At 41.5% G+C, this 15,343-nt stretch overlaps 1 protein-coding gene across 4 annotated transcripts; it reads left to right on the top strand.

The window, feature by feature from the left end:
• The first annotated feature begins 938 nt into the window (after positions 1-938).
• TPK1 (thiamine pyrophosphokinase1) lies at positions 939-7,300 on the top strand. Of its 4 annotated transcripts, none has more exons than XM_088986120.1 (6): positions 939-1,382; positions 1,536-1,632; positions 2,626-2,698; positions 4,847-4,948; positions 6,157-6,406; positions 6,977-7,300. In XM_088986120.1, the coding sequence occupies exons 1-6, from the start codon at positions 1,250-1,252 to the stop codon at positions 7,096-7,098; spliced, it is 777 nt and encodes a 258-aa protein (XP_088842246.1). In that variant the 5' UTR covers positions 939-1,249; the 3' UTR covers positions 7,099-7,300. The 4 variants fall into 4 exon arrangements, with proteins under 4 accessions (XP_088842246.1, XP_088842248.1, XP_088842249.1 ...); XM_088986122.1 differs by having other exon boundaries at positions 971-1,382; positions 1,507-1,632; XM_088986123.1 differs by having other exon boundaries at positions 973-1,382; positions 1,531-1,632.
• Positions 7,301-15,343: the final 8,043 nt, after the last annotated feature.

The following is a 15,343-nucleotide window of genomic DNA, read 5'->3' as shown; positions in this document are numbered from 1 at the left end:
GTGCTTGTGAGGCGTCCATTTGTGAGGAACAGATCCCACTTCTCTCTTTAGACTAGAGAAAGGAGAGGTCTTCCCTCTAGAGACGAGATCTGCTCCTCACATGCACATCCACAGTGCATTGGGAACATCTCCCATGAATAATAACTAATATTCACAAAAGATGTTCCCAATGCATGGTACAATGTGCGTGTGAGGCGCCAAGTGTGAGGATTAGATCCGGTCTCCTTCCCTCTCACCCGTTGTATCTAATTCGGGAATTCGCATATGCACCCCACAAGTACACAACAACACATCCCAACCGTGCATTGGGTGCATCTCCTGAAGGCAAATACTAGACATTTCCCAATACACGGTTGGGATGTGCTATGGGGCACTAGTGGGGTGCAGATAGACTTGGCAAAAAGTTGACCCAACTTGTGATCCAACCAGACCCGGGTCATGGGTCAACCCGCTGACCCAATTGTCAAGTCTAATTGGGATTATTTATGCATTGTTAGAAGTTTTCACTCTTTAATTTTTTCTATGTAGTCTCTACTTTTTATTGTTTACTCTTTAAATTGTTAAATGTTCAAGTTTTTTTACTTTATATTTAGAATTTTAAGGTTAATTCTTTTAATTTTGACATTTTTCATGTAATTTTTCTTTATTTTTTTAAAGTTCAATTATTTTTTTGGATGACTTGAATTGACCAATGGGTCAACCCTAACCCGAATATTTAGGGTTAGGGTCTAGCATTTAACAACCCAACCCAAAATACCTTGACCCAACCCGAACCCGACCCACCCAACCCAATTGCCAGGTCTAGGCGCAGATGTGAACTCTCAAATTGGGGCCGTTTTCACTTTTCAATTATCAGATCAAACCGGTCAAAGAATCTATTCGGTCCAGCTGGCTTTCAAAGATCTGTTTAAACCAGAACCAGAACCAGAACCAGGGTCGGTTATAGAGAGCCCACCCGTTAAAGGAAAGTCTGATGCTTCTCTAACGAGATAAGATGTTCATCGGTTGACAACTTGACTGTGTGTGCCTAACGAATCAGAAAGTTTTGAGTTTTGACAGTAGAAAGGTGGAATCGAAATTCTCTCTCCTTCGTTGCAGCTCGGCGTAGGTTTAGGGCCGGGGGAGATCCTATCTCCCACTTGATACACCATTCGCGGCAAATTATAAAAAGAAGCGCTCGCCCCGTCTCCCCCCTTCCAACTCGTTTTTTCACAGCAGAAGATCTGCGTCTCGGCGACGAAATTTAGTCATGGAGCTGATGTCTCATTCTTCCACCTTTCTTCTTCCTTCGATTCCAGTCGACGGCAGTCCAAGTCTAACATACGCGCTTGTTGTGCTCAATCAACGCCTCCCTCGATTCACTCCTCTCTTATGGAAGCATTGTATGTGTCTTTCTTACTCATGTCTAGGATTTCATTTTGCCTGTGTTCTAGGGTTCTTGTTGAGTTCTTTTTTTATTTTTTATTTTTGACGTTTCTTTTTGGTTTTACATATCTTGATAAGAAGTGTTAGGGTTTGGCGGTTTTGTAGAGCAGCACAACTACGTATCTGTGCAGACGGAGGAGCTAATCGAATATATGATGAAATGCCAAAACTGCTACCTGATGAAGATGTGGTAGATGTGCGAAACAGGTTTCATGTTTATCTCTGGCTATTTTTTATCGTATTAATTTTAGGTGTGACATAAGGATTCTTGTTGTTTTTCATCTGGTTGATTCTCTGAAACAGGTTTCATGTTTATCTCTGGCTATTTTTTATCGTATTAATTTTAGGTGTGACATAAGGATTCTTGTTGTTTTTCATCTGGTTGATTCTCTGAAACAGGTTTCATGTTTATCTCTTGTTGTTTTTTATCGTATTACGTTTGTATTGGCTTTGGTTTATAAACGCGTAATGTGCCTCTTGTATTTGAACCTTTTTCTTCTTTAAGTTTCTATTGAGGCATTAAGATTTTTTTTTTTTTTGGAGATTAAATTGATTGAAACGGCGTTCTATAAAGCGCTTTTATAGTTTTCAGCTGTAGTCTGGATGATTCGTTTAGTTTATATGTGAAGTTGTCAAACTGGATTTGCACGGAAAAGTGTTGAAAATATTGAACAGGAACCTAACTTCCTTTTTCAGCCTTTTTTTGCCGGCTTGGAACTGGAGATGTGTAGAACTTAACGTATTTAGGTTCCAGAATCGTTGCCGATGGTCACATATCATGTTATCAGTTAGTTTAGTCCATACTCTTCTTCCCCAATACATCATATTACATCTGTTGCAACTAGTTGCCTTCCAGGTTCGTGTATGATTAGTTCGGAATACCTGTGTACTTTGACCCTGGAACTTTTTATTTTATTTTATCTTTTTTAAGTGTCATTTGCATGCTTCAGCAACAGTGGGATCTCGCACATATACTTGAGTTCATAAAGAGTTAAGACTGTAGTGAGCATACATGATCTGACGGAACTGTGTGTGTGTGTTATATGTCATGTTGGTTCAAGTTTTTCGTGGGAATTGTTCCTTGTTGAATGAATTAAGGACAGGTCTTTTCTGTAATTGGTCTTGATTTTTTTTCTTGATTCATGTCTGTATGGTTGGGACATATGTTAATTTGTAATACATCTCTTGGCTTTGTTCCAGGTACAAGCCAGATGTGATCAAAGGAGATATGGATTCAATTAGAACAGAAGTGGTTAATTTCTATTTAGGCATGGTGAGTTAGTCTGTAGTTTCTGATTCCCATCTGAATCAGTTAATTTGGTCCCTATTTATGTTTCACTAGAACAGAGCACGTTGCAGAGTCTGATATAGCCCACACATTCTTAACTTGTGTGGTTAACTTAGCACACAGTGACTCATCTGGGGAGTCATCTTACTTTTCTCTTTTCTGTTAATGAACAATGGGGAAAAGGTAAAGGAGAAGAGACCAAACAAGTGCACATAAACTGTTAGAACCCTGTAAGGATTGGTAAATATTCAAATATTTCTGTGTTTTTTTTCTTTCTTTTTTCTTTGGGGAGGGGGGTGGAATGGGTTGGGCCATTAAAGGCACATAAAGAAGTGTAGGAGGGCAAAAATGAAAGAGTTGCATCTGAAACTAAATTGGAGAGTTTGACAGAACATGAATCTGGAATTCGGTATTATAAAGAAAGAACAAAATACGAAAAGAGGAACAAAACCGATATGCATGTCTTTTAAATAGTTGTGAGAGAAAAAAAAATCTCTATAACTAAATTGGAGAAATTAACAGGACATGTTTTGGAATTTGGTACCATGAAAGAGAGGAAAATAAAAAAGGGTAAAAGTTAAATCCACACACACTACATTCAACAGAAAAGTGTTAATGCAAATTATTTGATTCAGAACGAGTCAGAAGATCTTCACTCACATTCCAATGACTTCTCCACTTATACTCTGGCAAACTCTAATGGTTTGTTTAGGATTTTACATAGAGTGAGACCCCAGCTAAATACTCATCGTCATCACCGGCATCATCATATTAGCCTTGTCCTAACTATATGTGGTCAGCTACACGAATCCTGTTTTGCCATTCCATTCTATTGAGTATCATATCCATTGTTAAATTATGAGCCCTTAAATTATTCGTTACTACCTCAACCCATGTCCTTGTTGGTCTGCCCCTAGCTCTTCTAGTTCCTTCCACTTGCAATATCACTTCTTCTTATGGGTGCTTTGATGGTCTCTTAACTCTTATGCATGTGACCAAACCATCTCAGTCCTCATTTTAAGACCTATTAGAGCTACTTGTGGGTTCCTTTAAGTGAGTTTTTTCTATGCCTGCTCTTCCTAATTTTCCACTTATCCATCTCAGCATTCACATTACGCACTCATTTTTTGGGCATGTTTCTTAACTGTCCAACACTCTTCTCCATACAACATTGCTGGCCTTACAACATTTTATGAATTCTTCCTTTTAGCCTAAGTGGTATTCACCTATCACACAAGACTCTGTATGCACCTCTCCATTTTGCCCATCTTGCTCTAATTCTATTGGCAACAACCTCAAAGAAATATTCAAAAAAAGGTGGGCATGCATCAGTCATCTAGGAATATTAACCTGCACACAAAACAGCCAAACAAATGAAGATAAAATCACTTATTCTTAAAGGAACTGAAGTATTTCAAAACCAAAGCCCAATTGATAATGGCGTGGTATCTAGGTGAGGATACTATGTGAGCATGAAATCTGAGGTGATCTTGTTGTTCAAGTTGCAGAATTGGCAAGCGTTTTGGAGATGCTCTAATGGTGCTTGCATAAAATGGAAAAAATAAAGAAGAAGAAGAAGGTGGAGAGAGAGAGAGAGAGAGAGAGATCAGCAGAATAAGTAGTAGTCGTGCTGCTAGGTTCCAAACCTCTAGTTAGAGCCTAAATAACCAAGAGGAGAGGGGGTATAATCTCACAATTGGAATATTAATCTCTTTTCCCTCAAACCACAACGAGATTGCAGAAGCAAATGGAAGGGCATACACCTTTATTAAAAGAAGGCTATGTTGCTTTGCATAGCAAGAAATCAAAATAAATGAAAAAACAAAGATAACTCTAACTAATCTTATCTCTGTAACATTCCTGGTCTTCTTGGGTCATATTAACTAGAGAGTCTTGTTGGTATGGGCCCAAGATCATGTTAATAACACATGCTGGTGCTGTTTAGCCAGTCCATTAAGAAGCTGCAAGTGTCTAAACAAATACAGGCAAAAGATCTGTCACCCAAGTATTTATATCAGAACATGATATTGAATTGTGTGTGTGTGTGTGTGTATGATGTAGCAATATTGAATTTCCTCATATTTTGGGGGCCAACCAACCTCCAGGATGTTTACAGTTATTTGATGCTTGCAGGGGACAAAGGTACAGAATGAATCACATGATCAGGACACTACTGATCTGCACAAATGTGTAAGCTATATTCGGGATTCCACACCAGAGCTACAAAAATCTAGTGTAAGTGATGCTGGTGAAAGTTCTCATCTTATCATAATAAAGGGTTGAATTTTTTGGTTGATTCATTTTGATAGAAGCTCCGAATTCCATTTTATTCTTATGGTTTAGCTTTTTTCTAATGGTATTAAAACTTTGTTGAGTTGAATTGACAAAGTAAAAACCTTAGTAAGTGATAGACTTACTTCTATGTTTTTTTTTTTTTTTTTTTTTTAAATCCCAAAAGCAGAAGGCCGCATTTGGTTTTATTGTGTACTTTGTGCTGTGAAATGGGTTTGGTAAAATGTGTTTTCACGGCATGCTTTCCATAATAGAAAGCAAGAACATATATATTTGGATACGTTGACATATTTTTCATGTTTTGCCATTAGAACATACACATGTCAAACATTAACAAGTGCTGTAAGGAATTTTATAAGGCCATGTAGCTGCGTGTGTTTCCACTTGGCTGCATCATGCATTCCACTTGGTTAATTATTTTAATATTATTTTATTGGTTTTGTTAATTATTTAATTAATTTATTACTTTTGCTTATCTAATTAATTAACCATTATATTAGTAGATTATTTATTTTTACTATTAATTAGATTTCATTATTTTTCATGATTATTTTTGTTATATAACATATTTTAATATTTTTTCTTAATTATATAAGTAGTTTCCCGGTTAATTAATTATTTTATTAGTTGATTGATCATTTCTAGTATTAACTAAATCATTTATTAAGTTTTTCTACTATTTTCTCAATTATTTTAGTATTTACTTTGTTTTATTTAATTATTTCAAATTTTGTCAATGGTAAAAGGGTGTGATGTGACCCCCGCATGATCACTTAAAACCTGAACTAAAACACTGACCAGAAGCACAAAGCCAGGAAATCTGGCTTCGTTTTTCGGGCTTTTTGTGCTTTTACTTTTTAGAATCTTACTCTAAAAAACACAAGTGTTCAAACTTTTGAGGTGCTTTTTGTACAATTTACTTTACAAAATATAAAAAGTATTTTATAAAAGTCTTTCTAAACACCACCTAGTTGTTTCTTGATAAAGTCAACAGTTACAGCTTACACTACTCAGATATGGTGATTGTTACACATTCACAATGAATGATCACTTGATGCGTATATTGTTTTCCCTTATCCGTTCATTTACTTGATTATTGTCTCTGTTTATGTTGGTTTGATGCTGATTTACTATACATGCGTCAATTGCAGTTATGCATTCTTGTTGCTGGCGCTATGGGTGGACGGTTTGATCACGAAATTGGAAATATAAACGTTCTTTACCGATTCTCAGAGTTGCGAATGGTTCTTCTATCCGATGATTGCCTCATCCACCTTCTCCCCAGAACCCATCATCACGAGATTCACATCTTGCCTTCTGTTGAGGGGCCACACTGTGGCCTCATTCCTATTGGAATGCCCACCGCAAAGACCACAACCACCGGGCTACAGTGGGATTTGAGTAAGTAACTCATTTTCTATCAATTTTCACTGTCCAAATAACTGGACTTTTTTAGTTTTTTATGCTAACTAGGTCTGTCAATGGACCAGATATTGGTATAATCTGATCTGGTCCAATATGTGTCTATTGCAGATGGACCAGGTCCAATCCAATATGATGAATATTTTTTATCAGTTTGGGCCGGTCTAATTTAATGTCTGGACAATCTAATCTGTTACAGATTGGTTTTAATTTACTTTGATTCCAACCCAAACCTGGTCCACTGAAACATGTATTTTTATCTTCTATCAATGGATTGGATATTGGTTCAATATGACCCAATCCAATATAAATCCACTGTGGACGGACTAGGTCCAATCCAATCCATTTAATACTTTGCACCATTAAGTCTTGATTCATCCAATTCAATGTCATATTGGTCCGTCCAATCCATCCAAATTGATTTTGATTTGAACGGGTTCAATCCAAAATTGGACCATTCACACCCTTAATGCTAACTAATCACACTTAACATGATTGTGACAGTGCACCTCCCCTGTTAATTTGAGTTTTCTTTATGTTAATCTCCAGATGACACAGAGATGAGATTTGGTGGTTTGATTAGTACATCCAACATCATCAGGGAGAAAAAGATCACAGTGCGATCAGATTCAGATCTCATCTGGACAATATCCATTAAAAAGCTGGAGTGAATCCTCCTTTATTTGGAATTTTTGTTACAAGTAGCTTTATGTTTGGTGTTTATGCCCATCTTTGTCTGGAATATTTGGTAATGGCCCTTCTGGTTCTGGAAGCCAGCGTAGAATAGGATGGTCTCTTTTTAGTTTTTCATTGGATTCGAGGCTGTATGGTTATATAATCTAAAATAAATTCATTTTATTATGTTAACAAAAATAGAATAAAGTCATTCGGCATTTGGATTAGTGAACTTATTTCTAGTTTTTATCAACAATTCTATTTTTATTATCATCTGGGTGATGGTTAATTTTACACGGATTATATGGGTTTAAGTTATATGCAAAATCACGAATGGTTCTGTATAATTTCAAATCCAAACTGAAATTAGCCTTCTTTTAACATATAAAGCCACAAACTGGAATGGTCTTGTGGCTTCCAAACAGCCCATGATTGATTAGTAAATAGAAATGACTAGATATGGGAATGTGTTTTCTACCAAATTTCTGAAAGTTAAAATGATTATTTATTGAATAATCTAGAAACATTTTAGTTCTTGAAGAAACTTGAAGATCCAAGGGGGAATTCAGGTTGCTTTATGACACAGTGACACTGGCTGAGTATTAAGTTCAAAGAATTGCCTAAAGAAATCAAAATTCAATACATGGGAAAATTTATGGTCTTGATTGTTCTCTTGTGGGATGCAAGGAATCTAAAGCCATATGAGTCTAAAAACATTTCTGCTTTGAAACTGGTTGGTAAATTGGAGCTCTATTGTCAATATGAAGACTGCCTATTTAATTGGAGGCAACAGTGAAGTTTAACGGTGGGCATTGAAGCATGGTGTGCATGAGGGAATTCTGGATAACTACTTCAACCAAAAGTCCAAAATTGAAATTACTGAAATTCAGTACATGTTCTGCTCACTTCCTTTGATACTATATCTTTTTGTGATGTAAATATAAGAGCCAATATCATAGCTCATGATTTTATTTTAAGTCAAAGGCTAATCCTCATTGAATATGCTCAGATTACAAGAGATTCACTAAATAATACACATCAACAGATCCAACAGACACAACTCAGAAGCAAATAAAAACTCATGCACGCAGCAATTAAGACTAAAATAAAGATCCGGAAAGGGAACCGTTCTTGCCATCAGCTTCTGGTTGACTGTCTAGTTCGAATGGACGGCTCATTCTGATAAATAAATTAAAAAATAAAAATAGTTGAAAATAAAAAAAAAGGTCAAAACTGTTGAATAGGTCGACAGTTTGACCGCTTGAGTCAATGGATTGTTGACTTTTTCAATGGTTTTTGACCAAAAATCAGGTTTGGGGTAAAATAGAACCGGTTGCCTGAACGATTCCTATGCCAAATAGTCCTACCATCCGGGTCAACAGCGATTTGAAAACCTTGAAGGAATGACAAGATAAGCTGAACAAAGAATCAAACAAACGCCACGGAAGAGAAGGCCAAAAAGCCTCCAGCAAAGATCACATAACCAACAAAAATTCCCATAACAACGAAGGACTAAACACAGCCTAGGAAAAACTACCAAAACAAACATAGAAGAAAAACACTTACAACAAAACTTTCCAACTCAGACCGAGATCACATAGCTCATGAGTTGGCTTATGGAGAAGGAAGCAGATTTATATATTATACAGCAGCTAATATGCTGATACTCATTAAAAAAAAAAAAATCAGCCTATTGGCTTTCAATGAAAAATGGAGAAAGTTATTAATGGTACATGGCACTTAACACAAGAAGAAGAAGAAGAAGAAGAAGAAGAAGAAGAAGAAGAAGAAGAAGAAGAAGAAGAAGAAGAAGAAGAGTCTCAATTCCCTCGTATTTAAAAAATTTATAACCATTGAACTGGTATTTTAAAGTGGTAAAATAAAAGAACATGGGAGGGTTCCGATCGATTAAATTTCTTTTCAAAATCGTCAAAAAGAAGAAAAATACAAGTGTATGTGATGGTGCACGATCTGACTACTCCTAGCTGGAGGGTGATCCAGACTCCAAGTGGACGACGAGCTGGATCAATCTACAAAATAATCTATCAGAGAACCCAGGGTAGCTAAACCGGCGAGGTCGCTCTGATGCTTAAGTCAATAAGTATGTTGTAAATGCAAGCTGAATGATTGAGAACATGAGTGCTAGAGAGTAGAGTAATCACGCATCCCTTTGCCTTGAGGTTTCTATCTTTATATACTGGAGCAATCGTGGGTCTCACGAAAGACCTTCGGGATCTCCGGGGTGTGGAGATAAGGTTCGTTCCGCTTTTGAAGGAGCAGTATGTAGATAAGGCTTATCGTTTCACCTTCAAATCTGGCGGAGCTGGGATGAGTTCTCATCGTGATCTCGGAAAAGTCGGGATCTGTTAGTTCATCGTGATCTTGAGTAACTTGGGATTTGTTGGAGAGGCCTCTAGAGTCGGTTACGTTGTGATTCGGGTCATTAGCTCCGAGCTAGTACTTCGATTCTTTAATCTCGAACTGGATTGGATGCCGAGGTGCCTCTACACCGAGGTGGGTTTTGGACCAAGGTGGTTGAATACCCGAGCCCCAAATGTTGTGAACTAGGCTTGACAGGCTGAGCTGTCATCCCTTGATCAGATCGCGCCCACGTGCCCCCTTCTTGCTAGGTTGAGCCAAATCACCCTTCATCAATTGCCCCCCACTCCTTGAGCCAAGGGTCTCAACCCGGTGCGGGGAGTTCATGACGAGTCTAAGTGGATTTGACACGAGGTCTAGGCGACTTGACAGGTAAATCGTTGGTCGGACCTGTTTGAGCGCCCAGCTCAACCCAAGAATAACCTAGGTCACATCTGAGTCACGCGCGGACGTCAAAACATGCACTAAATCGATTTCAACCTCAGGGGTCGTGCAACCGGTTTCTCTAGGAGTCGTCAGATCGTGTTGATATCGATCGTTAATCCCCGGATATACTGGCTATAAATAGGGGCCAAGGGGCTCATTTTCCTCACCACAAGTCTGCAAATCCGCAATCTTTGAGGTGGCGTTCAAGTCTTTCAGTTCGGTGTCTTTCCGATGTCGCCTTCCTTTCTTCGGTCTTCCTTTAAGTGAGTCCCCCTTTGCTATTTCTTTTTGATTCCACGTCTTTTTAGTATGTCTAGCTTTAGCTTTGATAGTCTCTTAGATGGGAGCAGTGAATCCGTTGGAGTCGAAGTGGGTTCCTCGGCTCAGACCGTGGATCCTCGTCCTACTGAGGTGGTTACTTTGGGCCAGGATGTGGTCCGCGGTCCCCCCAAGGTGAACTCACCTCGGCGGGAGCGAGAGGCCTCAGGTAACCTAGCTTCCACCTCACACCGAGGTCGGATACCAGACAACTTTAGCCCGTCGACAATGACAACAGACAAGCTCCTAACCTTAGTAGCCCAATACAGACTTCCCAACGACTTTGTGTATAGCATCCCCTTAGGAAACTTCACTTGGGATCACAATCACAACGAGATCATGATCTTCGAGGAGCAGCTCGCAGCTAGTCTTCGCCTTCCACTTCACCCTGTCATAATCGAGTTCGTAAAATTTTTCAACATCACCATAGATCAGTTACACCTAAACTCTATCCACAACATCGTAGGGACCATTTCACTTTTTCACGATTACAACCTTCCCCTTGACCTTGATGTATTTTCTTCTATTCTTTCCATTAAGAAGAATTCATCTTGTGTTCTGCCCGAGCATAGGCGAACTTACTATCTATCACCTCGCCCTGGTTTCAAACTTTTGCATAAGCTCCCTAACAAGGTCCCGGCCTGGAAGATGCGCTATTTCGTGGTCCACAACACCAAGGGGTGGCCTTTTCCAACTCATTGGAGGGAAGCCATCCAGGACCCCGGCGTTAGGTTGGACCTGAAGACAAGGGAGGCACTCTGATCTTGGGCGGAGCTCAGTCTGAAGTTCGAAGACTTCATGACCAAGAAGAAGCTCGTGCAGGTTGGTCTAAGTCCTTTTAGGTCACTGTTTGCTATACTTTTTCTATTAGTTTTACTTCAGTTCTGTATCTGACAGCTCATTTTTTGTCGTAGCTGTCATGGACGACATTCCCACCAACGAGCTCTTTGGGAGCATGAAGAGGGGGAAGAAGAAGAAGAGAGCCTCCAAGAAGGCTCGTGTTGAGCACCCATCAGCTGTCGATCAGCTTCCTGTGATAGATCTGGTCGAGGAGGACTTGGGCAAGCCCTCCCCACCCCAAGTGCCCGAGGAAGCTACGTCTTCGGAGCCCGTCCCTGTAGCCGCCACTTCTTCGGGCAGCGGTGACGCAGTTCAGAGTACTTTGACTCCAAAATTCGGCCTTCTGAAGAGCAAGGACACGGTATTCGCTGAGGAAGTCACTTGTTGGACCGAATTGCCAGTTGCTCAGCTCGGGGCCAGAGCGGTTACTCACTGTATGGTAGTAAGTTCTCGGACTTGTCTTTTCAAACTATCTTGTACTTGAATTTTTTGTATACTGATGTTTGTTTCCTTCTCTTAGCAGGTGAATTCCTCCATCCATGCCTTGGGTTATCAGTCCAATGTGAACTTGAAGCGGGCCTTCGGAGCCGAGGAGTCTTCCCGGAAAGCCCACGTCAAACTGAACTTAGTTTGCAACGAAAATAACCAACTGAAGAATGACGCAAGAACTAAGAAGGAGCTGCTCACTTTGTTGATGTCGGAGAAGAAGGAGCTCGAGGAGTGTGAGGCGGCACTGAAGAGGGAGGTGGAGAACCTCGAGGCCCATGTGAAGGAACGAACCGAGTTACTTCTTCAAGCAATGGAGGAGGCCAAGGCTAAGGTTGTTGAGGAGTAAAAGTCCTTAGCGGAGCTTCGAGAAAGGCTGGTCGAGGTAGGGACAATGGGTTACCCCAAACGATTCAAACTCAGCAGGTAGTTGACCCGACGTGAATTTCCCCAGCTTGACCTTAGTGCCATAACCACATCGAAGATCATAGAGGATATGGTCATCGAAGCTGCCCAAGATCCGGACTCCAAAGCAGAAAGTGACGGCGACCTGCTCGACAAGGATGAGGAGACCGGTGCTGGCGAGGACCGCATGGAGACAGATCCTCCTACCGAAGCCTCCAGTAAGGATGAGGAGCCCCGAAGTGACTAAATGCCTCTTCTCTTGGACCTCCCTTCTGTAATACTCAATTCTCTGAGCCTCCGAGCTCTGTCCATTGTAATTTTTTTTTTGTACTCGAAATTCCATATTAATGAAATACAAGTGTTTTTGCAATGTTTGTGTGCAAATTTTTTTCTAAGTGTAGATTACTCCTGAACTATCGAACTAAACTAAATAGGAGTGACCTTTTTTCTCCAAGTGTAGGTTACCCCGAATTGTCGAGCTAATGAACTGGACTCCAAGTAGGAATAACCTCGTATCGTTGTACGCCGAGTTGGACGGACACTGTAGGTATATACCTGACCTGTTTGCACAAGGGCTACTCGCTTAGGTGTCTGTTATCCCTTAGTGCCGAGCTAACGGGCCTGACCCCAAGTGGGATTAACCTGTTGTTGTACGCCAAGGTGAATTAGACATCGTAGAGTTTGGACCCGAGGTGTCTATGCCTCACATGCATCTAAAACTGGTCTGCCTATGCCACAGAGGCGACTAGGACTTGTCTGCCTATGCCGAAAAGGCGACTAGGATTTGTTTGCCTATGCCGAAGAAGCGACTAGGATTTGTCTGCCTATGCCGAAAAGGCGACTAGGATTTGTCTGCCTATGCCGAAGAGGCGACTAGGATTTGTCTACCTATGCCGAAGAGGCGATTAGGACTTGTCTGCCTATGCTGAAGAGGCGATTAGGACTTGTCTGCCTATGCCGAAGAGACGACTAGGACTTATCGCAGTGCCGATGTCTTATGTCAACTCGACACCATGACCCTTAGGCTTCTGGGAGTGACTCGTAGTCCTCTCTCCAATTCGGTTGTCCTTTTTGACCAATTTTGTGGTTACAAGTAGTACCTTCTCAAGTTGTCGATATTCCATGCTCGAGGTACCTGCTTCCCTTCCAAAGTCTCGAGCCCATACGTGCCTTCCCTGAGCACCTGTCTTATTCGATATGGACCATCCCAATTCGATCTGAGCTTACCAACGCCGGGCTCAGGTACCATAACCTTCTGAAGAACTAAGTCGCCGACGCGGAAGTGTCATTTTCTGACCCGAGTGTTATAATACCGAGCTACTCTTTGTTGGTAAGTTGCGGTTCGAATGTAAGATAGGCATTGTACCTCCTCTACCAGGTCTAGGTTGGTAGGGAGGTCGTCATCATTCGCCTCCTCATCGTAGGCCCCCAATCGTAACATGGGTACCTCGATTTCTGTCGGAATCACCACCTTTATGCCATACGTAAGGTTGAAGGGGGTTTCACCTATAGCAATTTTGATAGTGGTTCGGTAGGCCCAAAGGACACTGGGCAGTTCGTCCACCCACAATCCCTTGGCTCGGGCTAAGCGAGCCTTTAACCCACGAAGTATCACCCTATTAGTCACTTCTGCTTGCCCATTCGCCTGGGGTGTGCCACCGAGGTGAAATTTTGTTGAATTCCCATTTCGGCACACCAGTTTTGAAACTTGATATCCTCGAACCTCTTCCCATTGTCGGATATTAGCACTCGAGGCAGCCCGAAACGACATACTATGTTTTCCCAAAAAAAATTTGTATGTTGCGGGTTGTGATCGTTACCAAAGTTTCGGCTTCCATCCACTTCGTAAAGTAGTCTACTGCTACGACCAGGAACCTCCTCTGTCCTGTTGCTGGCGGGAAAGGGCCAAGGATGTCAATTCCCCACTATGCGAAGGGCCATGGACTAGTGATGTATTTCAGATCAGCAACAGGTCAATGGTGAATGTTGGTGTGCCTCTGACACCTGTCACACTTTTTGACGAGCTCGAGTGCATCTTCCTTCATTGTGGGCCAGTAGTAACCTTGTCGTAATGCTTTCTGTGTGAGAGCTCTGCCCCCTAGGTGTCCGCCGCACAAGCCTTCATTGGTGTTGTAGAGTACATGCTTGGCTTTTGAGAATCGCAAGCAGCGCATGTAGGGGATCGTGAAAGATCTTCTATATAGTTGTCCGTTTATAAGGACGTACTTAGCTGACTGGTGCTCTACCCTTCGAGCCGCATTGCATTTTGCAGGTAGGGTCCCATGAAGCAGATAAATTACGAGTGGGTCGATCCAGCTTGGTTCTGCTCTGCGATACGGGAGTGACCTCTTCTGCCCCCCCCCCCCCCCCCCGAGAATGCTAGGTCGAGACAAGGTATCGGTCTCAGCGTTCTCAGACCTCGGGATTTGTCTAATGAAGTAGGAGATGAAGCTGCACAGGATCTCTCTGACTTTGGCCAAATAAGCTGCCATAGTAGAGTCACAGACTTCATTCTCACCAGTGACTTGGTTGACCACTAGTTGCGAGTCGCTACATATGATGAGGTCCCTTGCTAGGGTTGACCTGACAACCAATGCTTCATATTCTGCCTCGTTGTTTGATGTCGTGAATCCAAACCGGAGTGAATGTTTCAGCTTCACCTCGCTTGGGTCATACAGAATCAGTTCTAAATCGCCTCCCTGATGGTTGGATGAGCTGTCGATGTGGAGGATCCAGGGCTCCTCGCCCCAGGTCGGTCCTGCTCTAACCGGGACTTGCGTCACACTGTTGAAGTTCCCGTCGTGTGTTCGAGCTCGGGGGTTGCGGTGCTGAACACGCATTATGCTACAAAATCGGCCAAGGCTTGGGCTTTGATTATCATTCCAGGCTCATACCGAATATCGTACTCGCTCAGTTCGATGGACCACTTCGTCAATCTACCAGACACCTCGAGTTTGAGCAAAATCTGCCTTAGAGGTTGGTTGGTGAGAACGACGGTAGTGTAGGCCTGGAAGTAGGGGCAAAGCTTGCGAGCTGCTATGATTAGTGCATATGCTAATTTATTGATCTTCGGGTACCTGGTTTCTGCATCCTACAAAATTTTACTAACATAGTAGATGGGTCATTAGACACGATCTACTTCTTTGATTAGTACCAAGCTAACCACCTCGTCGCTCGCAAAGAGGTATAGACTTAATACGCCTCCTTCCTTGCGTTGAGTTAAAACTGGGGCGGTACCTAAGTATATTTTCAACTCGTCGAAGGCGAGGTGGCATTCTTCAGTCCATTCGAAGTCCTTACTCTTTTTTATGGCTTTAAAAAGGGTAGGCAGCGATCTGCCGACTTGGACATGAAGCGGCTCAGGGCGGCTATCCGGCCAATCAGCTT

This window comes from Nelumbo lutea, chromosome 4 (genome assembly GCF_056320005.1).
Source record: "Nelumbo lutea isolate HS-2025 chromosome 4, American lotus-T2T, whole genome shotgun sequence".
Taxonomy (NCBI): domain Eukaryota; kingdom Viridiplantae; phylum Streptophyta; class Magnoliopsida; order Proteales; family Nelumbonaceae; genus Nelumbo; species Nelumbo lutea.
This window is presented reverse-complemented; position numbering and strand designations above follow the sequence as displayed.